This window comes from Cygnus olor, chromosome 7 (assembly GCF_009769625.2).
Source record: "Cygnus olor isolate bCygOlo1 chromosome 7, bCygOlo1.pri.v2, whole genome shotgun sequence".
Classification (NCBI taxonomy): domain Eukaryota; kingdom Metazoa; phylum Chordata; class Aves; order Anseriformes; family Anatidae; genus Cygnus; species Cygnus olor.
The window spans coordinates 8,932,609-8,959,197 of record NC_049175.1 but is presented as its reverse complement, the minus strand read 5'-3'; the positions used below and the strand labels follow the sequence as shown (position 1 = coordinate 8,959,197).

Sequence of the window (26,589 nt, the reverse complement as noted above, 5' to 3'; positions counted from 1 at the left end):
CTCCTCTTAATTTAATGCCTTAATGTCAAAGAAATCTAACAGGAAAAAAAAACAAAAACACCACCAGTGACAAAAAAAACACATTGGCATGTTGAAGAGGTCTTTTAGAAGATGAGACCTGTACCTGATGATACTGGGCTTTCTACAGTCTGGAGATTGCGTTATGTTTAGAGAATGGGAAGAATTTTCTGTTGTTGTTCCTCCACCATGACAGGATAAAATGTGAGCAAACCTACTACGGCTGGCCTGAAAAATGTAGTCGTCTTTTGTACAGTGTTGTGTGAATCTAAAGCTTTTGTTAATCTCATCAATTACTGATCAATTCATCTTGTTTCTAGGAATACTTGTTTTTAATACAATATATTACATTGTTTTGTAATACCGCTTAACTGAAACTAGTTATGTTCTTTCATGCAGCAGTCTAAAAATTGTGTGAACATTGATGACTACTGATGGAGGACTATAAGAACATGTTAAATAATCGATATCTCCATCTAGAGATAATTGGATAAAAAAATAAATTTTTTCCTTGCAATTTCTTTCGAGTAATTGTTTTGTCTCAGCTTCTGAAGAATAAAGAAGTCTTCTCAACTTTTTTCTTTATTTCCTGTTCTAGTTTGTGTTCTAACTAACAAAGTCTAAGACTTGATTTAAATGGGATGCATTAGGTTATGTCTTAACAGGAATGAAACTTGGAGTAATGATGGATAAAATCTAATTAGATGAAGACAAGTGGTAGTTCAGGGGAGTGTTTAAACTTCTGCTAGGATAAATAAAAGAATATTTGCTAGGATAAATAAAAGCAGAATATTTTTTGTAGAAATAATTTGATGCTTAATATTCTTTTAAAAGAAGCATGGAAATAAAATTCTGCTGAATTATTTGTCCAGCCTTGGACAAGGGCAATATGATATGCAACTGATAGGCCAGCAGAGAAACAAGAGGAGAGGAGCAGACTGTGTTCTTGTCACTTCTGATAGAGATGTTTGTTTAGATGTGTTATACCTGCTATATGAGGGAATGCTACAAATAGTTGCTGTTGCTGTCTGTTGGTTACTGGTAGCCAGGAAGCAATGGCAGTCCTTATTCTCAGCACCAGTATTCCAGAACCTGCTGAAACATTTTTAATTGGTAAACAAAGGGATTTTAGAGACTTAAAGCTGTCTTGCTGAAATAGGAAATCAAGATGGTCTAATTTAAAAGGGTAATTCCAACTTGGGTAGGTTTCCTTTAAAGGGAAAAATGATAAACTACATAAAGTTACTTTTCCTTGGGTCACTTAATCAGTTATCTGAAACGTCTGACAGCCAAACCTTGCATGTCATTGACATACATAGTCACAATTCTCTGATCCTGTAGAAGAAAGCTCAAGCTCTTAAAACGAAATGCAAAGAAAACATTTAAATGTCACCTCTCCTCTTTCACATTCAGTAATACTATCAAAATGCACCAGGCTTTGCTAGGAAATGTTTTCTGAGATAGAATCTTTTTGTTGTAAACTGAAGCTGATTGGTTTCCCAGTGGATTGGTATTGTTAACCAATGTACTAATCAGGGAGACATTTTAAAAACATTTTTGAATGCTATGAAAATAACAATTGTAGCATCCATTTTAACACAAAGTTCAGCTCCTATATTTTTGCCTTAAAAATATCTTTAACAGAAATGTGTACATATATATTGAATTAAAATGGATGTGTTTAAGACTTCTGGCTAGTTTAGGGCATTGTAATGTGGACTTTAAGGCTGCCTTAAAGTGGCAAAACTGTGAATATAACGATGCCTTTCTGGGGGAAAACAGAAAAGGTTGGTGTGGCTTTTTGGTGTCTTGTTTTTCCCTGTTCTCTTTTTTTATTATACTTCTCCCCCTCTCTCTTTCTGCACAGGGTGGGTATTCTGCTCCCTCCTTCTCTCCCTGGCAGGGCTCATTCCAGGGCATCCCTCGGACTGTTCCACCGCACCGCAGACAGAGTGAGTCTGTACCTCTCACTCATCTCCCTCACTGTGTTCCAGTAGAAGCTTTCCCTTTGCACGCACTGTTCATCTCGTAGTATCCTCCTTTTTCAGGCAGATTTACAGGCATACACAACAGTCTGTGGCTAACCAAATTGCTTCCTTCAGCCAGCATATAAGCAGCTACAACTTAGAGCTTTATAACAGATATTAAACGCTGATTTACTTCAGCATTTCCTCAGGCAAAACCGAATAGGCCCCTGTTTCCCGTCTCGTCTTAACATAAATCTTGCTTGCTGCATTTTTCCCTTTTTTCATGGCTGTAATATACTCTCCTATTTGTGTGTTCTGTTTGCTCATGAGTCTGCATGTTTGCATATGTGGATGTATTTACATAAATACGTTGTGGAAGTATGTAAAAATATTGTTGAGAAAAGTGTAGTTGCCATTGCCTCTCACAAGAAGTTTTCTTAACTTACAGAATGGCTTTCCTGAAACTAGTATTTTTTTTCTTCATGATGTTCATTGTAAAAAGACTTCTAATACACTGAAGTGGCTGTTGCAAAACCTGCATGATTTGCTAACATTGCTTTTGTGCTAGCTATAATATGGGCTGTTTTAAGATGCTTTTGTTCTCTTGGCTTGGATCTGCAAAACAAGACAATTGCTGATTTTAAAAATGTGTGCTTACATAATCATAGAGAAATGGTAAGTCTTATTTTGTGTTTGGGTATTGCATTGTAAACAGATAATTGTTCAGAGAAATATAACTGGTTAATAAAGCTAAAGTTATATTTTTAAAACGTACTGTAATTTGAAAATTACAGTGTTTGCTTAGCAATGTCCAAGAGTGTATTTGGACAGGAAATACAGTAAAATTATGGAAACACTTAAAATTTCCAGCCCCAGCGGAGATCTGAAGAATAAACTGCACCTTGGAAAACTAAGCTTACATCTATTTCATTATTTGAAATAATACTAATGATTATTTCAAATGCAAGAAAAGAAAAATCTTGTAAAATATCTCAAATTATATTTCAAATACTCTCTTGACGTTTCTGTGACAATAGTCATTTAATCAACTCACCAGGAATGCACTCTGTGTTTCAAAGGCTGTTCTCTATGCCGTAGAGGGATTCGCTTTGTTTCTCTGTGTGCGTATGTGTAAGTGTAATGAATGTAGAACCTCAAAAGCTGATCATCATGTGGACTGTTTCCGGCTAGAGGGCAAGCCGTAGCACAGCATAGCTAGTTTGCTGTCCTGTCAGCAGAGAAATATTTTGAAAAGATAGCTATTAGATCCAAGGAACATATAAATACCATGTTTTTGGAGCTTACCAATCATAGTCAGAATGGGATGGTGGTGTCCAAGCTGCCAGATGTGTGCCTCTGTTGTCACATCATTCACTCTGACTGTCTTACAAAGAAGAAAACTTTGCTAATCTCTTACCAGTTCTGAGCCCCTACTTTGTTCTTCCACCAACAGCAGCAGCTTCTTTTTCAGAAACTCCATAGTGAACTTCCATTACTAAAGCTGGTTGGATTTTTTTAGTATACATCTTATGTATTAAATTCTATGATTAATATTAATGGAAATCAAGTAGATTAAAATTGATGTGATTAACCTAACTGGACTAATCAACTTAAACTCTAATTGCTGCTCAGAAAAGTGTTTTTATAATTGTTTCTAGCATTTTCCTTTGTCTAAGTATTTACCTTTTTGATCAAGGCTGAGAAAAAATTAAATATAAATTAAGAGGTATGTTGGAAATTCATCTGACACTCACAAGATCAGTGACGTACTACTTTTTTTTTTTTTTTAGAGCAGGGTCCCATAAAGTAGCATACTACTAGAATTATTATTAGCATCCTTTTGTCTCTACACTACATCTTCCCTTGGTTTTGTGGTTTTAGGTCTCCTGCCTTTTGAGTTGGTAGGGAATGCCAAAGGTGGGGTTTTGAGGCAAGTGGTGAGCTGGGTGTCACCACTAAGAACAGGAAAAGCTTACAGTCAAATTAGTGTTGTTTTGCAATAATATAGAGAAGGTGTTGGGACCACAAAGGAATCTCAGTGCTGTTTGGCCACTTTTTTTGTCTGGAGATGCTGGAATTCAGGCACTTCTGTAAATTCTGCCCAAAGTCTGCATGAACTGGAACATAAGACGTTCTGTCTCAACATCAGGGAGCATTTCCTTGCTGCACAGGTGATGGAGCGCTGCCACGGGCTGCCCAGAGAGGTGGTAGACTCCTCTTTAGGGATCTTCAAAAGCCACCTGGGCATGGTGCTGGGCACCCTGCTTTGGGAGGCCCTGAGCAGGGGTTTGGCCCAGATGGCCTCCAGAGGTCCGTGCCAACCCCAACCGCTCTGAGTCTGAGAAATTCAGGATTCCAAACCTAAAATAGCATCTGCACTTGTGAATGATGTAGGTTTCTTTGGTATATTGTTGGTAGGTGATGGATACATAGAACACTTGCAAACACAGTAGATTGAGGGTATAATTCTCTAAACTGTTCATATTTAGTTGTTTAGAGCAGCCATAAAAGTACAGCATACACAGGGCAGGTAATCTGTGTGCTGTGTAATATTATAATACTGTCCTGTATACAGTTCTGTTAGCACCAGTGACAGGGTTAGCATGCCTACTGCTTAAGTTGTCCTAAGAACCTGCCATAACACTTCGTTATTGTGCTTTGGAATTGGATACCGTGTTTTGTAATTTTAATTAGAACTATTTTTGTAATACTTTGTTGTTTCAACAGCCTGAGAAACAATTCAGCATTTTATATTTCATAAACATTTTCCCAATAATACAATTTCATTCTTAAAATAATAATAATAAAAATCAATGTATGTTTTTATTCATATAATTTGTGTTGAACTCAGCTCTTATGCTGTGTTCCTTTTTTTTTTTTCTTGGTGGTAGGATATAATTTGATGACATAGCAAATTTTCTTCAGTACCACTTGAAACTTTTGTATTTGGAAACTTTTGTGTTTGCATTCTGGAGCTTTAATGATGCAGCTCTAGAAGCGCAGCATGTAGAATACACATTTTCAATGAATTGACTACAAACTGTAAAAATATTATACCAGTTTCTGTAGACACCTAACCCCATGTACTTCTCCATACAGAAACAGATGAAAGCTGTTTTGTTGCTCACCTCAAGAATTGCAGTTCACATCTGTTTACTATGTACTTTGTGAGGAAATTTAGAGCTTCTGTATTAAAGCATTACAAATAAAGGTAACTTAATTCTAGCAGGTGATATGTAGCTTTTTATCACCAACAAGAAAGCTGCTGTATGCATGTTGATTATAAATCAGGTGCGTGCTTTACTTTTTCATGCCTTTTTTTTTTAAGCCAGGGTATATTGCTTAACATTGTCGTGTTTCTGTGATTAATCTAAGACTTCATTGACCAATTCAGGTTCTTGGTATGGTGTGCAAAGTGTTAATGTTAGGAGGACAAATTTGCCTCAGAAAATTGCCTTGGAAGTTCTGTGACCCTCGTGTGAAGAGTGAAGAGTGACAAATTATTAAAAATGTCCTGGAATGATTATATTATTGTCCTTTATATATATATATATATATATATATATATATGTATTTGTGCTGTGAGAGATTAGTGTGCAGCTTGGACTAGAGTGGAAATATTTCTTGTACCTTATTAGTTGTGTTTGCAAACAAAACTCAATTTTATGTGTGGTCATAATTTCGTTTGTTGCACATATATCTGAGTTTATGGATGAAATACCTGCCTTGATATAGCTATATATAATTTCAAGTAATTTTTCTTTAAGACAATATTTTTGTTGTAGAAAGTTGTTTTTATATCCAGACTGCACAGAAAAAAAGTCCATGCTATGCCATATTACTAATTATTTTACTACCCTATACAAGGGGGAATGATGGTTTGGAGAAGGAAAATAAAAAAATAAAATAAAAAAAATAAAAAAACACAACCAAGCCCGATAACAAAATATTAGGCTTGTTTTGTATTGTAGTTTGAGGTGATATAACATGCTGTAGAATACTATCTCATGATTTTATAATACAGGTATAATACAGCTAGCTGGAAGAGAATGGGAAAAAAATATCCAAAAGGAAAGTATTGACAGATATGCTGCAGATTTAAGGTGCAAAATCGTGGATGTTCGCCAGAGGTAGAAAATGACAGCTTTCCAGTGTAGCCTTCCAGCAAGGCTACATCTTCAAATGAAGGGCTGTGAAATGACAGCTTATCCTGTGCCATGGCAGTGAGATAAGGGATGTCAGATTGATCAGAAACTGAAAAACTTATGGGGCAAGAAGGTTTGTCTTCTTCCTTGCTCCCTACCCCTTTCCAAAAAGAAGAAACTGATAGTTTGGAGTCTCTTCAGGCTCCTGAGTGAGTTGCAAGGAAGATGGGTAAAGGCAACAAGGTCAAAATATGTAATACAGTTTATCTTATGATGTTGCTATTCATTGTTAGATATCTAACGTGTATGTACGTGGATGCAGACACTTTTGATGTATATATTTTTAATCATACACAAATCCTAGTTACTATTCTTAATGGTATTTGAAGTGTAAGAGATGAAATGTGCTAAAGACTTCAAGTTTGAAGAACAAAGGTGTTCCATGCAAGTCTTGCTATAAATATTGTTCATACTGCATTACTTAAACACTACTGCTATCTTTTGTTTCTTGAAGATGGATTAAAAACAAGAGGGGGATGTGCTAATTGCAATTTAAATGATGAAAAGTTGCAGTTCTGTCATGGCAATTGCTAAATGTTTTGTCTTGGTCCTCTGACATCATTGTCCTTGTCTTTTTCTTGTCTCTGCTTTCCCATTATGCCATTGGCAAGGAGTTGAGAAGTTAGTCCATTACTTCTGTGATAAAGCGTGGTACAGTACAACTTCAGATTTCTTCCCATCTCCTCCTCATGCATTTTCACTGTTGTTTTTTTGCCCTGTGCATGATGCATGTCTATTGGAGATGTGCATGCAGTTCTGATTTCCCATTGCTTCGCTTCCTTCGTTCCTCAAAATACCACAGGGAGAAAATGTCTATATTTCATTCTGCAGAGTTATTGTATGGGGAATTGAGATGGGTATTCAGATTAGAGAGATAGAATAACCAAAGCAAAACTGAAGGGGATTTTGCAGTAGGGATATTGCAATGACTATGACTGTCATGGCCACACTGATGCAACTACTTTATCAGTATAACATATTTGTATCTTTATTGGCTTTTTGTTGGAAAACTATCTCAGTGGTTCAATACTGAGTGTTAATGGTAAACTTCTTTGCAGATATGTTGTCATTTTTCTCTGGATGATGAGAGAAACAAAAGAATCTTAGCCTAGTGTGGTAGGAACTGTAATTTAGTCTTCTTGATGCATCAGTATATCCAAGTCTTTAAAGCTATTGCCGTTACAGAAAAGACTGGTCCCTTGTCTCGCAAAAAAGGAATGCGTGCACAAAGCATTTTGTTTAATGTACTTTCATTTTAGGGAGAATTAATTTTCCTCAGTTGCATGGTACTAGAAATGTTTTAGAGTTTAACATCAGATTTCAGGAGTATCACAAAGGAATGCAGGTGTTTTTGTCTCCCTGAATAGTTTACTTCTATTTTTGTCCAATAAACACTCTTAGAATGACAGTCTACACCAAGTCATGGTCTGTACCTCCCTGAAATATTATCTAAAGAGTATTTAGAGCAAGGCAGATGACAAACTTCTTTAATACTTCCATGAAATAAAATATCCTTAGAAGGTGGAATGCTTCTTTCTATTCCCCCCTCCTTCTTATGGTGGATTTCACCAAGTGCTTATCCTTCTGCTGGTGCTTTCATTACTACCTAGTCATAACTTAAGACTCCCTGATAAAAAGAAAATTTTGGTATAAGGCAAAGATGTAACCTGTGGATGAAGATAATGCAATCTTCAGTGTTGAATACCTTGTAAACATTTACTTGCATATTTTGGAAGTGTTTCTGCTTTCACTGTAATCTTGAATGGTAATGTGTAGTAATCTTGAATGGTAATGTGTAGCAAACTGGATGGACTTAGACTAAATAGAAACTCAGTATTAGGAAACAGTACAGTAGTTAAAATAACTTAGCGGAAGATGATACCATAGCTGTAGTGCCCTCCTCATAATTCTGTGCATGTAGCTGTTTTCTACTTTTGAATTGCTAACTTTATGAAAATTATGCTGCTTAGACCCTTTTAGGTTACGAAGGATAACGAGGAAAGTACATAATTGGCTATTTTTCTATGTAAAGCATTAAATGCAACATTGTCAAAATGGAAAAGATCAAAAATCACCTGCTCTTTTATCAAAACTTGAAATATCATTATAGAAACCTTGTTTCTTTGGTGTATTTCATTTTTCTGTTAACTTCCTGTAGAAGTTTAATTTTTTCTATAACTTAAATTTTTCATTTTGCTGATTAGTATAACCAGCATTATTTGATATAAAGTTAGGATTTATAGAGTCAGATAAAATAATTATCTGTTTTTTTTAAGTCTGGTGTTTAGAAACCCTTCCTAGGTGAGGGGAAAAAGTTTTATTTGACAATTATTTTTATACATTTGGATTTGACACAATACTGCTTGCTATAAATTTACTAATTTTTGCCTTCATTAGGATTAGAAAATCTGAGTTATTTAAGTATTTATACAGTAATCAGGTATGTATTGCTTTGGTTTCTGCACTCATTTTTAGCAGTTCTGTTTTTGCAAGTATGGTCTCAAAACAATGAATCATTATGGCTAACATTTGTCTGTCAGCTCCTAAGATGGAAGAATAATGATTTCTGTAAACCATTACATGAAGACTGAAATTACAAAAATGTCAGGATTCTTTTTTTTAAGCTGTAACTCTTAAAATATAGAACTACTTCTTGTGTTTATTGCTTCCCTTCTGTAGGATTGTTTGCTTAAGAAGGATAGTTCTTCAGTTGACAGCACTCACAAAAATAAGGTAGTTTTGGCTAAGTAAGGAAAAATGCATTACTTCTGGAGTATTGTTTTGATATTCATCTGGCACTTTTTAAAAATCTTTTTCGTTCTTTCCAAAACAATTTGTATTCAGACTGCTCAACATGTTTGCACTTACTTGTCTATCACTTGCTGATATCACTGGTCCAACTTAGATGTTGCCTTTGCTTACAGGTAGAACTGGTTATACTAAGTGGAAAACACTCCAGTAAATCTGAATGAGATTGGTATTTCTCTCATTACTATTAAACTTTTCTCTTGATGATGAACTTTGAGGATTTGGTTTTCTGCAGTAATCCTGCTGGGTGAAAGATGAAAATCTAAAAAATATTGAGATACTTTCTCTTCCTAGAAACGACTTTGGCATGCACAATTATCATTACATTCTCTGCTAATTCTAATAGCTAAAAAGACTATAGTTGGTTTTCCCATTTACAAGTTGAGGATAATTCAAGAGAGTGACTGAAGTGACATGATCCCTAAAGACAAACATTACTGATTTTTCACAGACTGTATTTCACTAGTAAACATGTTATAAATCTGTCTACTATGTCCATACGATCTATCACTTAGTAAGGATTCAAGTAGTTTCAGAAAATTTTAGGGATAAGACTAGCTTGTTGTAGTTGAGTGTCTTTCCTTTATAAAGAAAATCAAAAAATAATTCAAACATGAAACTTGCTAAAAAGTATAGTTTGAAGTTTAATAGGTTTGGGGGTTTGCCATGCATTACTGATTTTTTTTAAAAAATTATTCTTCCAAGATCTGTGTACAAGTTTAAGGTCCAAGATGTGTTTGTACACACGTTAATCTTTTAGGTCTTTTTAGGGGGAAGAGCAAAGAAAATGTAGAAATGACCCAGAAGAGGTTTTGGCAATTCTCATCTGATTTTAGAATGTCTCTTCTGGCAAAATGTAAAGGCTTCATCAAGTTATCTTTATCTCCTTGGTTATTAGAGTGGTAGTATATGATCTCTAGCTTCACATGTACTTTGTACTGTTTTGTTGAAGATGATTTCTTTATCAGTCCATTTGAATTCACTTCAAGATAAAATGGTTGCCTACATCTGTTCAGTGACCTAATTACAGCATACCTGTATCCAATTTTCTGACCTTGGTTAGGTGAGGAAAATGCACCATAAATTCATGTGGTCCATTAAACTCCTTTCCTGCCTGTACAGTGTGTAGCACTGATGAAAGTTTTGGGACAGCTAACTTGTGTGTGCAGTGAATAGAAATTAAAAGACGGATACAGTCTGTTAGCTGTTGCGTTTGTTTTAGAACTTGAGTCAGAATTTAATCAGTATTCATGTCGTTCTTAGGGTGTACTGCAGACTAGGGCAAAGCCATCAACCAAGCCTTCTTCATTTTCTTCCTTTAAGCTAATACATTTTTTCTGGTCTTTATGTTGCTGTGTATTTCAGTGATGGTTTGACTTTTCACTTAAGTTACAAGTCATGTTTGTACATGTCCCATGAACCACCCTGTTTTATCAAGTTGAAGTTTTGATTTTAAAAAAGATATATAGCTGTTATCAAGCATCCAATCAGCATACTTTGGTTTCAGAATGTTATCTGGAGTTTTCTGTGCCTAATGTGTTATTGCATTCTTCTCTCTTGAACAGCCTCAAGTACTACAGCCTTCCAGCAGCCTTCCCAGTTCCACAGACCTCGCCCAGGGAAAACTAGTAAAAATGCCACATATCGAGGCCCACAGTGAATATTCTAAATATGGTGTGCATGAAAATGGCAATCATGAGAATCAAAATGCTGCAAATGTGTCTCTTACAAATAGCCTGAATGATGTAAACACTTCAATGAACATACAATTACACATAAAAGATGAGAGTACATCGTATTTAGAAAATGTGAAAAATAAAAATACTGAAGACCCTGGAGATGTGGCTAGTAATAAGGAAGGGACGTTACCATCTCGTTATTGTTTTCAGACCTCTGCACGAGATGATGCTAGAGAGGTGCAGACTGAGTTAGCTGTGAAAGGTCAACCCTCATTCACATACCAGGCTTCTCGGCCAAAGACTTTAAGAATTGCAAAGCCCCCAAATGCTTTAGTGCCTCCTACAGCGGCCGTACTCACACGATCTGCAAATCATTCCGCTGCTTCCAAGGAACCTGAGCTTCTACCATCAAGTAGTTCGACTCAGCTACAGCCAACATCTGGTCCGGATGACCTAAAGGGTAAACAGAGTCAGAAAGTGTCCAAACTTCGCCCACCAACTATGTCCTTTGTTAAATCTAAGCAAACGAGCAGCCCGAAATCCACGCCAGTGTCTCAAGAGCATCAAAACACCTGTTTGAAGACTAACATCCCGAAGCCACCAGTACAGAGAAAGGAAAATGTGCAAACACTGAATACCGTTTTGCATTCTGGGGACAGTTTGCCCTCTAATCGGTATTCCCGCCTCCCTAAACCAAAGACACATTGAGAACATACCTACATCTCATTGAATGATATCACATGTTAAATTACTTCCTGTATATCGACTGCCATTGAGGTTGCTTTATCTACAGCCTACAAATCCTGAGTGAATAGCAAAAAGAGCATCTTCCTTTAGTGTTTGCATATGCCATTCTGTTATGTTCTGAAGATGATGTTATGAGCAGTGCAGCAGTTCCTGAATGTTAAATTAAATTGTAATTCTGTATTAACGATTGTATTGCACAGTGATCTTAATCAAGTACTGAAGTCCAGTGACCATGAATACCAGAGTGCTGTACTGTGTATCCAGGAAGGCAGAAATCATTTCTTACCTCTGTTAACTTGATTAATTAGCTAATGAAATTACTATTCGGTTTAACTTCTTGGTTCTGAGTACTCGTTAGGCTGGAGTGGTAGAAAATTAGACTTATTAGTGGATGTTTTATTGGCCATAATTCTGACTCTGTATTCCAGAGGCCTATGCAAAAATCCTTGTATTTATCATTATCTCAAGACTGACATATTTAATGTTATTTAATCTGACGGGTTGGGTGGTTTGTGTTGTTTTGTTTTGCTGTAATATGAAGTTGCTCTGTTCTTTATTTATCTCATTTTCACTCTTCACAGACAGTAAGCAGATTTCACAGGGTGAAACGGATCTTCTCTCTTAAACATCATCATTTATTAAGATATTGTGGTATGTTTTTATTGTGTTCAATAGACACGTTACTGGGTAGATTGTTGAAATGCAGTGCTAGGGATACTTGTGCAAAACCTTATACAGGCTCTTATGAATTGGTAAGTAAGGAGCCTCTGGGAATAAGGGGTCCATAACACCTATGTTGAGGTTGCACAACATGCATTTTAATTAATATATTTTAACTCTTATTGTACTACTTGTATTTATTGATTTCTGTTTAATATTGGAAGACTCTGAAGTACCTGACTTGAAATGTTTGCACAAACTTTGCCATATGGGTAAGGATTTGAAGCTATTTTACATAATAAAACTTGTATTAAAAAAACAACTATTTTTAAATAATGATAATAATGAATTAACCCCACTTACTTGCTTTGAGCAATCCTATTATGTCCTAATCCAGAGCTGGTACTCTAAGAGTTTTTCAGAGATGTGTATTTTGTTTTGGGAGTTTTTTGTAAATTTTTTTGTAATTTCTGAAGAAATGCATGATAACTGGGAAGCAGCATTTTGGGGAAATAAAACAACAACAACAAAAAACATTCTTCTGCTCTCTAGGAGAAGTTTTTTTTTTTCCTGAAAGTGGTCTGGAAAGTACCCATTGTGGTGCAACTATGGGAACGTAATACATGAGCTGTGAGTTGAATATATGCATATCCATTGAAGAGTTCTGAAAACCTAATGTTATGTCCCATCTCCTATTCTTCCCTTCTTTCCCATCGCTGAATCTTAGATGTTACTGCTATTTTTTCTACTCTTGAATTGATTTTTAAAGTGAGCAGCTGAAGGCTGTTACAATTTTTTCACTCAAAATCTGTTCCTGTACAGCATATAATGACAAAAAAATGAAATATAGTAATAGTTTGTTCTAGTCTTTGCCTACAGGACATTGACATATTACAGTATTTTCTTTGAGAAAATAAAGCATATGGGTATAGACATTTCATGAATATTTTCCATAATCAGTTTCTCTAATATAAGCCCTTTGACTAGGGATATCCTGATGGATACCTTAGTCAAATGGGTGAAGGATAAAATCATATGACTTGAATTTCTCAGTACTTAATGTCTAAGAAAGGTTTGGATTTGTCATGCTGTCAATTCTTTTAACTGACAATGAAGTAGAAAAATGAGAAGCTCAGGGGGAAAGGGTAGGGGAGGGTTTCTATTTCAGAACTGCTGATAAGAATCTGAAATAAGAGACCTGTGGGACTTTCTGTTAATTGAGGGGGCTGGGGTGAAGAGAATGTAACCAGGAAGTAACAAGAGGAACGTTAACTGTTGTATTTATTTTGACTTTATATTAACTGTAAGTCAAGACTGATGTTACATATACTCTCCAGAAAATTTACCTTTTCTTGCAAAGCATTGAAATAGATGGCCTTCAATGTAAACACGTGCTTTTGATAACAAAATAAAAATCTTTTTTTTTAAATATTCCCCAAAATTAGCTTCTGGCAGCTAACTGTGTTTCTCAAGAGTTTAAAAACTGCAGAGGGAACGATCGGATTCCTGATTCGTTTTCTGGTCCATATAGACTTCCATGGAAGGTTGTTTTCTTTCAAGTTTACTTTCCTTTAAGAGAATTGATTTTATTTTTGGTTGTACATGATTTTGTTTAAAAAGATTATTTTCACTTAATGCTATTGACAGATATTTCACCATGAGTTCTGTTGCTTCTTACTCTGAAACTGTCACCAGTCTGATTTAGTAGTGTTAAAATTTTTAAGGTTTACAATTAAAAGTATAGATATCTATCGATCTGCACCTTTACTGAAAATTAAGGAATGAAGCGAAGAGATGATCAGTGTTTTCATAAAACAGAAGATGGTTCGTATTTTTTTCAGAAGAACAAAAATATACTCTGTTTTCCCTGTTAAAGGAGCATAACTAGATTATATTCTTTGATGTGAATATATTGCATTTCCCCATTTTGTTCTGACAGATTAGTAAGATTGAGCTGGAGAAATCAGGATTTGATAACGGATGAGACGGATACTAGTCTGAATTGTTCGTATTCAGCTGCTGATCTCACATATCTTTAAAGACAACTGCGTATTTTGGCTCTTCTGATTTATCCAGGGAAAGCTCTGTTGCATGTATAGTAAGTCCAGAGTACGAGCAAAGCCTGTCAGCAGATGGGCAACTGGGAAGAGTAGCAGTGAAGTTTGAAGCCTTGCTTCAGTGAAGGATGGGTTGGGAGGAAATGGGTAAGAGGGTGTTGTGTAGAGCTTGTCAAGTGGGATTAAGTAAGTATTTTCAGGTAATTTATCTACTTTATGGAAGTTGCAGATGTATTATCAGTATGTGTGCAGATTATCCTCAATGCATAAATCAAAGGATTTGATATCTTTCAATTTTTGTTTTTAGATTTCTAAAACTGGTTTATTGCAATTTTTGATGTCTTACTCTTTTGTGCAATATTCACAAAAGTATTAAACTACTGTTCAGTATGTGTGTACAGAGGCAATTACATGTTTTAACAAGTGAATAAACACAAGAAAAAAAACAGAATTGCACTTTAAATGAGCTTTATTGCTTGGAGCTGTGCCTAAAATAATCTAGATGCCTCCTGCTGTGTGGCTTTTGTTTGAAATTTCCCTGCTAGTGTTGCTGTTTCCAAGATATCTTCACATCACCTTCACATCATTGCTATGCACTCTAGCATGTTTAAAAATACTCATGTAGTGTACTGAATTTTTGTTGTGCAATAACTTTAATTTTACTGTGGAATTTCACTCTGCTGTAGCCAGATCATTACCTTCCCTGAAGCTAGTGCTTCATGTTGCCAGTCAAGGCCAATAGCAAAACTTTCCTAGGAGTAGCATAGCCCTTAAATCATAATGGTCTCAGCATATATTTTTGAAAAAGTGCAAATAAAAAAATAATCACAAAGGCCCTGAAAATCCAAAACCACAATGAATTTTTCATATAGTTCTGGAAAAAAGTGGTCTCCTTAGTCTCTGCTACGAGGTTAGAAGTTAGACATAGCAACTAGACTGCATTATAGGTCAGTAAAATTTATTTTGACCTTGATCTAAAATTTCATCCTTGATCTAAATGCTTATTTGCTGTAACAATGCTAGAAAACTGAATACCGTCTGCGTGATTTGGTTTGTTTGCATGTCACAACCATACGCACATTTGAACTGTCATACTTGGGTAGGTTGCATGTTGGGGGGGGGAGGGGGGGAGGGGGGGAAGTGTTTCTGTTTTTGCACAGCACATAATCCTCTTAATGTGGACATTTTCTTGCCATTCAAATGGAATTCTGTTCTTGAATTGGGCTTCCATAGCTATTCCTTATCTTGTTATAGTGGCTTTTTTCTGAGCAGAGTGGATTTAATACGGTTCTGGTGGTAGGCCTCAGTATAGTCATCTTCCAACTATGCTATCGAGGAAATTCAGTCACTGTTGTGGTAAAGCTGCTCACTGCCTATTTAACTGTAAAAGCACCACAATAAAAACAATATAATGCCAGTGTCAGTGAAATCTTAAATTCAGTACTAGCTAAAACAAGAGGTACCCTTACTATATCTGCTTTGTTGATTTTGTTTTTTTAAACCCAGACCAGAGTAAATACTGTATATTGGAATTTGCTTGTAAAGTTGATTTAAAACCTGTATGTAAAAATTATTTCCTCAATGTTGCTCTAGTGAATAAAAATAAAAGTCATAATTCTAATCAGTAGCTATTTCTCCTGACTGTTCACTTTATGTATTTTTTTTTTTTAACTGCAGAATTATAGAATTATAGCACTGTAGAGAGAGGGGTTGAGGGAGGGGGTCGGAGAGATTGTTCTTAAGCTTACAGTTTTATGTTTTCCCATAGAATTGTTTTTTTTCCAGCAGAGTTGCAGGTTTTTTTTCCTCTGACTTTTAAGTATGAGAGCATTCAAAAACAAAAAGACTTAGAAAAGCTAAACATCTTAATCTATTGTTTCCAGATGAACAAGGACTGATGTGGTTAGTTTTTACAGGTATGTTATTTCAATTCTAATGCACAGTTGAGGAAAGCAGATGGTTATTCCATAGTTTTCTTGTGTTGACTAGTTAAAGTTATTATCACAAGAGATTAATTTGAGCAAGTTGCTTGATGTAGGAGTCTAAACACAGTGCATACATACATATAAACATTGGGTTCCTGGTTGTATATCAGTATTTTGCCCACAGTCTGAATGGTTTATTATCCTTGCAAGAAAGGGACATTTGTTTCACTAATTCAATCTGAGATGTTTCAGTAGATGGAAATCAAAGTTTGAAATTTCAGTCAAAATTTGGGGATTGGTAAAGGGAGAAACGTGAAGTTAGAAGAAAAAACTTTTAAAAAGTGCTGCAGACAGATGCTTGTAATCCTTAACCTAAGGTTTCATTTTGAGCTTCTAGATATTTGAAAACTTCTAGAGGTTTTGGGGGTGAGGGAAACTCCTGGATAGAGCTTCCAAGTTCAAACATGTTTTATGTACCTTCCTCATCAGAGAGCCAAAAAGCCAGCTACATCTTTGCGGATCCTCCTGCTTCTCATTTCTGCTGGATAAGTACACTCTTCATTGATGACAAGACTATTATAGTGGTGTCTAATCCTATCAGTGATCATCAGATGATAAACAGCTGATGCAGTGACTATGTAAGTAGTATTCCTAAAAAAAAAAGTAATTCACAGGTCCGGCCCATTTTTTCTTCCCTGCCCTCTCGCATCCAGAGACAAAGGCCTTGCAGCAGTGCTGTGCTCAGACTGAGAGCAATGTTCTGCTCACACTGGGACACATCTTTACTGTCATTGAGCATAATACTATATGTGAGAAGAGAGTATTTGGTGATGAGAAATTTCCAAAGGCCCCTTCCTTTTGCAACCCAGAGTCAACATTCTTGGCACCGTTCCTGGTGCAGGAATGGATTATTTTCATTAACATACTTGAATACAGCTGAACCATGAGACAAATTAATACTGAAGCATGTGTAATATCAGATTCATATGGTTGCTGCTTTCCTAGGTTATGAATATCAGCTGCTCTCTCAAATGAGAATTGACTTTTTGCAGAGGACATTGAACATAAATATCAGAGCTCTGAAAGTATGAAGCTAAAGGCAGAAATAATTGCCTTATATAACAGACCAGAAACTGTTTTAAGAACCATTTTGAAGTTGTTTATTCCAAACCAGAGAAAAATCTGAAAACTTAAAAGCTGTTTAAGTAAAATCCTTCCCTCCATCCCTGCCTCTAGAAATCATTTCAAGTTGTTGAAAGCATTTGAAATTCATGACAGATACTGTTTTGTTGTTATTTTTAAAGCTTTCTGCAACACAAACCTCAGAAATACCCTGAACTTTTAGGCATTTAAACAGCTGTGGAGCTAGGACACTTTGATAGTTACTTTACTTGCACTTTTTTTTCTGGAAATGTAGCAATTTCAGAGAAACGTTTATATTTTTGTGGAACCTCACATTCTGGTGGAATGTGCTTCTCTTAATACCTCTCCAATCAAAAGAATTGTTCAAATTTTACTCTGAAGAGACCTGATTCATTAGTTTAGATGTTGCAGTTAGAAAGAGAGGGATCCTTGAAAATCAGCCTGTATAAATTTGACATTTCGTTATGATTGTCAGTATAAAATACACTGTGCACAAACAGTGGTAAATTTTTTAGGTGGTGGTGAATAATTTAGATATATCAGAAGTGTATGCATATAATACCTATGAGCATTTGAAAACTTGGGTAAATTAATCTGATAGATTTCAATGCATAATATTATTTAAGTCCAGCAATTCCTACAATTCTTTACTCCATTTTAATTGCTCCTCAGTTTGACAAACTATACTAATTATCATATGCTATCTGTAATCACAGTACCTTAGTTTCTGTATCTATAAATGAGAATAATACCAGTATTGGTGAAGTTGAGAACTGCATGATTCATTCATGACAAAATGCTGACAACATGACAAGGGAGGAAACAAATCCTCCTGTACTTTCTTGAACATTACATACATCTCCCTGCATTTACCTGCTGGGTAAATGATTATGTCTTCAGAAGCCTGAGCTATACAAAAAGGTTTTATTTTTTTTCTTTTCAAAAAGGAGGAAAAAAAAAGGTAAGGTAATTCCTTGTAGGGCAAATATCATAGACTTCACTGGAGCTATGTAATTAATACCAGATCCAGCAAATTTCAATCTTACTAGGTTCCAGAGCAGTTACTTGAGTGTAAATGAGAGAGAATAGTTTCTGTATGCAAGTTATGTGCACCACACAAGGCAAAATGTGAGGCCCTAGGAGGAAGTTATCCTGGGCACATACATCCCAAACACTAGACTAACAGTATCATGGGGCAGCAGGAACCTGCGTCCCTGGCTTCACAGAGGCTTCATGGATGGTTCTAGAGGTGTACATTATGCTTACCCCAAGAGTTGCAAGTTTGTGTGTTTTTTTTATTCACTTTTGGCAAAGCAGTTTGTGTTGTTCAGGCTCCTTCCTACAGGTAACTCAAAATTCAGTCCTGGTTTATAATCCTTCTAGAGTTCTGCTCTGTAACTTCTCTGGGTTGCTGCAGAGGTACTTTTTTTGTACTACAGCAGTAACGTGGAAGTCCCCAGTCACAGGTGAGAGAGCTCATTCTGTGAGATGTAGCAAGCGGTAGTAGCAAAGCAGTTACTGCTACAAGATGCACAGCAGAAGGTTGTCAAGCTGAGTTGATCCTGCCAGGATCTGAACTTATGTTTGTAGAAAGTCTGATGTTCAAACCATATGCTTATAAGCTGTTGCAGATTTGGTATTACTGTGCAAGGAAGTTTAATGATACGCAACTCTTTGCTAATAATACTCTTGTGCGTTTTATGCTGGCATTCAACTTCTTACTTCAAAAGTTAGTTAAGATCTGTGTGTGCACTTTAACTGCTGTTGAAAGTTTTGTGTATGGTGTTTCTGGGATGTGCAGGGTACTGAAAACAATACTGTATATCTGTATTTATGTGCAAAATACATATTTCCTTAAGAATATACTTCCAGTAGCACTTTTTAAAATTACTTCAAGGGCATTAATTTTCTCCACTGATAATGGATTATCTTTGACAGTTCTTCTGCCATTTAATGTCTGATTTTATACCTTTCTTTTAAAGGAGGAAAAGGGAGGCTATTTTCATATTGCAGTACCGTCTTTTGCACTGCTGACGGACAGAACACTGCATCATGTGCGTAATGTATGTTTTCCAGTCTTACCTGGAATGCAACTAGTTGAAGTACAAACTAATCAAGAAACTAAGTTGAGAGGCATGTGAGAAGTATTGTAGTGGTTACAGGATAAATGCTATGCAGGGGCTCTTCAACAGTTACCACAAGCAATAGCAAATATCGCTACACAGAGCTAACTGCTTTAAACTGAGTCCCAGATGCACAGACCTCAGCAAACACATCCTAGGGTCTTCAGGGTAAACAAAAAGTCCTAATAGTATGCACTTTCTTGATGAAGCACTTGGAGTTCTACTGATGAAGAAAAAGGACAAGAATTAAATATTTTTTTTAATTGTAAATGCATAGGAAACAGGTGGATGACAACAAGGAAAATGAAATACTTGCTGGGAAATCTCATGGAAAAATACTTCCATTTGCCTACTTTTCTGATCAGATTAAAGAACTCGTATTTTCATCTACCATGATAGCCAAAACTTCAGTTCTTGCCCTTCCTCCACCGTATTTTAATGCAGCTAGCAGGCTGCCTTTTGCTCCTGCAAACAGCAGAGGGCACTGCAATGCAAGCAGCTGAAAGAGTGCACATTTATAAATATCTTACTTCAGAGTATGTCAAAGCACCTTCCCAGGCATAGGTGGGGCTATGTCTTTGACTAACATATAGATAGTTTGTCCTTTCACTCCGTCCTATTTGCTTTGATGGACAAGCCCCAAACTAAGCAATACTGATTCATTTTATTCCAGTGAGCAGAAGCAACGTTGCTCAGTTGAATGAAGCAATCATCTGTTTGGAGGTGGAGAGAGTACAGCAGATATCGATAACCTGAACTGAGGCATCTGCATCATTTGAACTGGAATAACAGAGTTGGTTTTCCCTGCTTGGTCTCTGTGACAGGCTAGCCTTGTTTCAGCCAGCTGTATTTATCATTCAGCTCACTGAGTGCTTAGGCTGGAAATTCACAAGGGATATGGGAGATAAAGACTGAACATGCTAATGTGTTTGCAACTCCAAGCCTTTGCAGAGCTCTTTAACTGCTCTTTCAGTGCACAGACACCTCTGAAGAGAAAATAGTGCCTGGGAAGAGTTGTCCTCTTCAATATACTACAACAATTTGCTGTGCTGGTGATGACTTTTGGAAAATTACTTAAGGAAAATGTATGTGTATGGTTTTTTTCTGATTAATTGCACATAAATGTTAACTACTGCAAATAATGTAGATTAAATAATCAGAAATTATTATTGCTATTGGGTCCTTGGTTTTCAATGCTCTTTAAATGAGCCTGATTTCTTGAGCATAAATTTGTTAAATCTTTTTAAAAATAAAACCAAACAAACAAAAAAATAGAACAAAACAAAACAACAACAACATGCTCCTAAAATTTCTTATTTGTTACCCAGTGGGTAGGATTTCCTCATTGGACCTTCAGCAATGGAAGCACTTGTCACATACTTATACTAGCATAATTAATTTTCCATCACTGTTTTCTGTTGTTTTATTACCACTTGCACTGTGATACACAGATTATAGTGGGCAGCCTCGTTTCAGTAAGCTCTTCATCCTGCAAAGGAGGAGATGTTATATCTGAACATGTCTGAGAACCTGGTTTAATTTTCTTACCACTGAGAATGAACTGAAATGCTGTGAAAATATTTAATGTGGAATAAAATTGGGGACAATAACTATACAAATTTTAGTGCGAAATTTGAGAGGTGTGATCATACTGCTTCACCTAAAGATTACATTTCTACAGCTAGTGAGAGTATGAATTAAGGTTAGATGAATTTATGAATTGTGTTACTGCCCTGAATTAGAATAGATAAAAATAAGTAATTTTTTTCAAGGAATTAAATTAGACATTGGGCTTTATTTTGACCTGTTTGTTTCAGGGAAAACTTGAACCTAACTATTTTTTTCTAGTAGTTCTGTCTCAGTACACGAGGAAAAAATTCTTAACAGCCCCTAAAATGCAACTGTCTGAAAATTTGGCTTGAAGGTTCAAAGGGATTTGACTGTTAGCCTGTTGTCACGTTTTCATACAAATTCTAATTTTTAGTGCTTATTCAGAAAACGTTTCCTGGCCACTTGTCTCTGAAAAGCTACTTTTTTCTTTTTTTTGTTGTCTGATGGTAAACAAACACACACGCACAAAAGCAACGCATATTAATTTTAACAGTAAGCAATCAGAACTTTGTCTTGGGTGCAACCTATGTAGAAATACAGCATGATATTCAGCAAACATGTTTTCTGTTGTTCAATCTGTGTGATGCTCTCAGGATGGTAGTGCTTTGCACCACTACTGAAGAATAATTGATTTTTCCAGACTGAATCCAGCAGAGGGAGTTTGGGGGTCTTTTTTGAAGTAATGATGGCCTTTCTCCTACGTTCCAAATGTGCTATGAGTTATTGTTGATATTCCTCATTTCCCTTAAGCATGAAGAACAAGAAGTATTGCCAACTTCTGCTATTATAAAAAGTCTGCAAGTAGTTGTTGCAGCCAGGAAGTAAGGTACGTTACAGAAGCTGCATAAGAAAGCTGTAACCCCAAATTTTGTAAAAGTCTGTTGAAGGAAAGACTGGACATGCAATCAGCATGTCTTCTGTGCAGCAGAATACAGTGCCGACTTAACTGAAACTGTAGTAACTGCATGACCAGAAGCAGAAAACTGTTAATAGAGTAGCTATGCTTGTTCCATGTATGTAGCAGTGCATGTTAGCTTACATTAATATATATATATATATATATATATATATATATATATATATAAATAAATATATATATGCGTACAAAGCTCAGGGTGATGTTGGTTTAGGCACTTGTTCACCACGCTATGTTCCTAGGCATGTATGTGCCTCCTGTAAATAAATGGTTCTCTCTCTCTCTCCTTTCTACCCTTGCAAAATGAGTTACAGACAAGGCGGGCATGCAGCAACAACTGTTCCTTCTGAAGAATGCATCCGAATGCAGAATGTACCTGCCCAAGCTGGAATATGGCTGTATGTATGTATATATGTTTTCTAACAACAACAGAAAAGGGTGTTGAGTAGGGGAGGAACTTTGTTTTTTCAGTCTTTCCAGTGGTATCACACTCCAAACAACACTGATGCAGGCTTTGGAATAAAAGATGCAGTTCCATCTACAGAAGTATTTTGACCCCACTTTCAGATCATTGTTGCTTCTCTTTTGTCATCTCCAGCTTGATTGCAGACTTGATCTGCCCTAAGTTGGGAGAATGGTGCTGTTTGATATGGTTTGAATGGTGCTGATATTCTGCACCTCTGTGGATGTGACTGTAATAGTTTTGTCCCTTGTCTTTTTTCTTCCTAAGATGTTTTCATGATGGTATACAGATTCTCACTTGCCATGCATCTCTACAGTCCCTCTAGCTGTTTGCATATGTGGATTCCTTTTATTTGTAATCATATATATGAATATCATCACAGTAACTTAAAAAGTGCTGAAACTTTTCCTTTCCTTTTTTTTTTCTTGTAATACAAAAAGGCTATCCGAAGAGAATTTCCTTACCCCAACTTGAACTCCACATCATTTTACCTGTTTTTCCTGTCAGTCCTAGATTACATTTGGTCTTGGCACTTATTTATTTGATTATTGATAAATACTACTTTGTTCTTCTCTTCCATACTGACTCATGGGCATTACCGAGTTTCTTTTCATCACATAACTACAGTTGACAGAAAGAAGTGTTTCAACAGCAGAGTGTAGACTGACAATGAATTAACCTCCTACTACTGGAACTAAGAAATCGCTTTTCCTTCCTGAGTCTGCTCCTCAGAGACATTTCTTGGCTGTCTAAAGCCATATTGTCAGCTTCTGTTCCATCAAAGGTATGGGAGTAATTAATTCTCCTCAGCTTTGGAATGTTTTATGGAGAAACAGAACAAACACTATCTGAATTCATTTTAAGTCAGTTATTTACTTTTAACTCTTTAAAGCTGCCGCTTTAATAAGGATTCAACCTCCCTTTTTTCCTTCTGGTTTCCTCCATTAAAACATGCATGATCTCTCATCACACCCTTGCTGCATGCAGGCTAGCTGCAACAGGGAATCAGAGTGAAGAAATGTGCAGCCCTAAATCTAACAGCAGCTGGACCACATTTCAAGTTCATTCTCTGTATTTGAAAGCTAAGTTGCGTTTCTACTGTGAAGGAAGGTGTGTAGAAATCTCTGACAACTTGTCTAGGAGGTGTTGAGTGTCCTGCACACCTTACTCGTCTGTTCACCCATTGCCAGTTCAGGCTGGGAGCATGCTAGGACTTTGGTGTTTCTTGGTTGCAATATATGCCTGTCACAATTGTTCAGATGAGCCTTGTGATGACAAGTGTGACTAACAGTACTGGGGCCAGTGATTACTATAAGCTATAAGGGTCTCTCTTAGTTTTGTTTCTGTAAAAATTTTTTGCTGTCTGTGGGCTGATGCCTTGCAGAGCCTGTGGCTTTGCCAGAGGCAATCCTGAATTGTCTGTGATCCCTAGGAGCATATTAGGCATTATTAGCCCAGCAAAGGAGTCACTTATCAGAGCAAGGTCAAGGAAGCACAATTCTGGCACAAACTTCCACATCTCTGGAGATTTCAGGAAGGTGAATTGTCGGTGGTCGCAAACCTGTATGCGAGATAACAGCTAGTAAATAGTGGAGGGTTGAGCTCCTCCAAGTGCACTAAAGGCTGCCCAGATGTGAGGTAAACCCAACTGTGACTGGTTTCAGGCTACAGCCCCTTACTACTGGAGTTCTCTCACTCTGAAAACCCTTGAACCCTGCTTGCTGTAGCCACAAAAGCTGTGTCATGCCCCATCCCTGCAGCTGCCCTGCTGGTCCCAACCACCACCTCCACAGCGGGCGAGGGCTGCGCTTTGTAGCCTCACATGGCCATTGGTGAGGGGTGGCGGCCACCATTTTGAGTGCATGTCAATGGCCCTTTGGGCTGAGCGGTCTGCTGAGGCGTTTCTGAGAGTGAGAGGTAGAAATCCATGTGTCATCAAGGGAAGAATGAAATAAGGAAAGGTCTGTGAATAAGCGGCTGAAATTTGGCCTGCTGATTGCACTGGGGTGTTGGGGAGGGTGGTGATGGTCTGACTTTGGTGAAGCGTTCAGCGCTTTGCAGGGGTTTAAAGGTGAAATGTACAGCTGGAACACCTGGTGTTGCACAGGGCTGGGAAAACTAGATTCTTGGAAAAGATTAGCAGTGTGTGTTACTGTACGTGGGTGTGATTCATGCAGGGTTTGAAAGGTACAAAAGGTTTCTTGGCACTTTTAAATGGCTGTTACTTTCTTCCTGTAAATAACGTGAGTGAAGGGAAAAAAAAAGTTACTCAGTTCTGAAGAAAATATTTTTCTTGTTCTGGTGCTTCATATGCTCATATTCTGTACAGTTCTAACAGCAGTGATCAGTCGGAATACATTTGTATTTATTTCACTACAAGCTAAACAGGACCTTACAGACTCTAAAGGAGTCTGGTAAGGAACACGGTCCTTCCTCTCAGCCTGAGTCTGAAACAGCTTACAGACATGAGCACCCTGATCAAAAGATGTTTCTTTTCCCAACTTGGGCTCCGACATACTGTTTGATCCAAGCAGACTGCTGGCTGTTGGGCTGAGTGGCAGACTTGGAGGTTTTGATGGTGTATCTCTGGGAACGGATCTGAGGACAAAATTCTGACCTAGCATCGGCTGTAGCTTGGCGTATTTCATTCCACAAACAGGTAATCTGTAACATAGGTATGTAGCATAGTTGATGTTGCACGTCCTGAGGCAGAATAGTTCCTGCGTCACATAAGTGTTCAGCTGACTTATACTTGGTATTTGCAACTAAATGCTTTTTCATCACATTATTTGCTCATGTAGTGGCCTTGTTTTTTCCTCTTCCTTTTCACAGATTGTGCCATGGAAAACATTTTTTTTTCTCTCATTTACTGTAAACTGATGCTCACTACTGTCTTTATTACTAAGCTGTAGCTGTTCAACTTATAGATGAAATTATTTTGAGGTAGTTTCATGACCCATGGTACCAAATGCTTTGCCAAAACACAAAAAGGTCTTATTTTTGACAGTGATTTTGATACAGGTGAACATCAAAGATCAATGTATCTGTTCTAAAGGCTCTCTCTTGCTAATCTCTTGGTGGTTCTGCTTCAGGCTGAATAAGAGTTGCCCACTGAGATTCCGTCTTCAGCTGGTTCTCCTTTGGGGTCTTAAAGGTGTGAGGCTCCTGAGCTAGTGCTCATTAATTAAGGAGCAGCTCTGTTCTTGGCAACCTGAGGCACAGCTTCATGAATCAAATGCTAACTGTGCTGAGATGATCAACGAGGAGGGGGTTCTGTTGCTTTGTAAAACTGTAACCAGGGGCTTATAGTGTAGTGAATTTTGGGTTAATTTATTTGTAAGTTAATTGCTATAAGATCAGGTTTAAAGGGTCCAGGAAGATCCATTTTCTCTTGATAACTTTTGCCTTATGATTGTCCTTCATTTTCCAATTGAGTGACTGGAAGAAAGGTGCATGGTTTTTAATTGGTTTTTAATTCTCCTTGGCTCTGGGGGGTGTTGACTGAACATATCTCCAATTTATTTATTGATCTCTGTTCACAGTTCCAAATTATTCTCTTAGCAGTCTTTATTGCTGGTTCTTCTCCTCTCGTATGTAGGAGGTGAACATTTCATTTTTAAATGAAAGAATTAGTGGAAAACAGAAAGTGAGTAAAATACTAGCTGAGAGTTTTGAGCTGCTGCTCAGCTGAGTTCCCTGCTCTTTTTTTTTTTTTTTTTTCAAAAAAAAGAAAAAAACATACTTGGGAATGAACACAGCTTGTATGAAGAATGCAAGGACTTCTTCTGGAGCAGAGAACCAAAGGATTGGACTGTAAATTCAGTCTGTTTGCTAAAGTTACCCTACCAGAAGGTCTTAATATCCTTCGTAATAGACTGTAGTGGCTTCTTTATGTGTTGTTTGTTGTGTTGCAATTTGAGACCCATACAGTTGCTACCTGGAGCTTATTCTGAATGTTTGAAGAGCAGTGTTTTCTCAACAGGAATCCACTTGGGCTGGATGCGCTGTTCAGAGAGGGCTGAGTAGTGTTGGCTTGCTTTTCAATCTCTTATTACCTAGATTTTGTCTGGGGGTTGTTACTACTTGTTCGTCTTGCAGAATGAAGGGTGTGCAAGAGTGTGCTGTAGAGGAGAACAGGAAGAGATTTACACTGTTTCTTGCTTCCAGAGGCATTGCTGTCTTTGATGAGCCTCTTCAGAATTGTTTAGTGGTTTTGCAGGCTGTGTGTTGAGTCAGACAGGGCAGCTGGACCTGGAGAGCAGGACTG

At 37.0% G+C, this 26,589-nt stretch overlaps 1 protein-coding gene across 16 annotated transcripts in view; it reads left to right on the top strand.

The window, feature by feature from the left end:
* The window catches only part of CCSER2 (coiled-coil serine rich protein 2), a 151,364-nt gene extending 135,599 nt beyond the window's left edge, over positions 1-15,765 (top strand). For 7 of the 16 annotated variants that reach the window (XM_040563643.1, XM_040563646.1, XM_040563645.1 and 4 more), the window contains 2 exons: positions 1,886-1,970; positions 10,564-15,765. In XM_040563643.1, coding sequence (XP_040419577.1) covers positions 1,886-1,970; positions 10,564-10,658 — 180 coding nt within the window. In that variant the 3' untranslated portion in view covers positions 10,659-15,765. Of the gene's footprint in view, positions 1-1,885; positions 1,971-5,084; positions 5,211-6,801; positions 6,842-10,563 lie in introns of those variants that run through there. The other 9 variants (XM_040563636.1, XM_040563633.1, XM_040563637.1 and 6 more) reach the window with 3 other exon arrangements.
* The last annotated feature ends 10,824 nt before the right edge of the window (positions 15,766-26,589 follow it).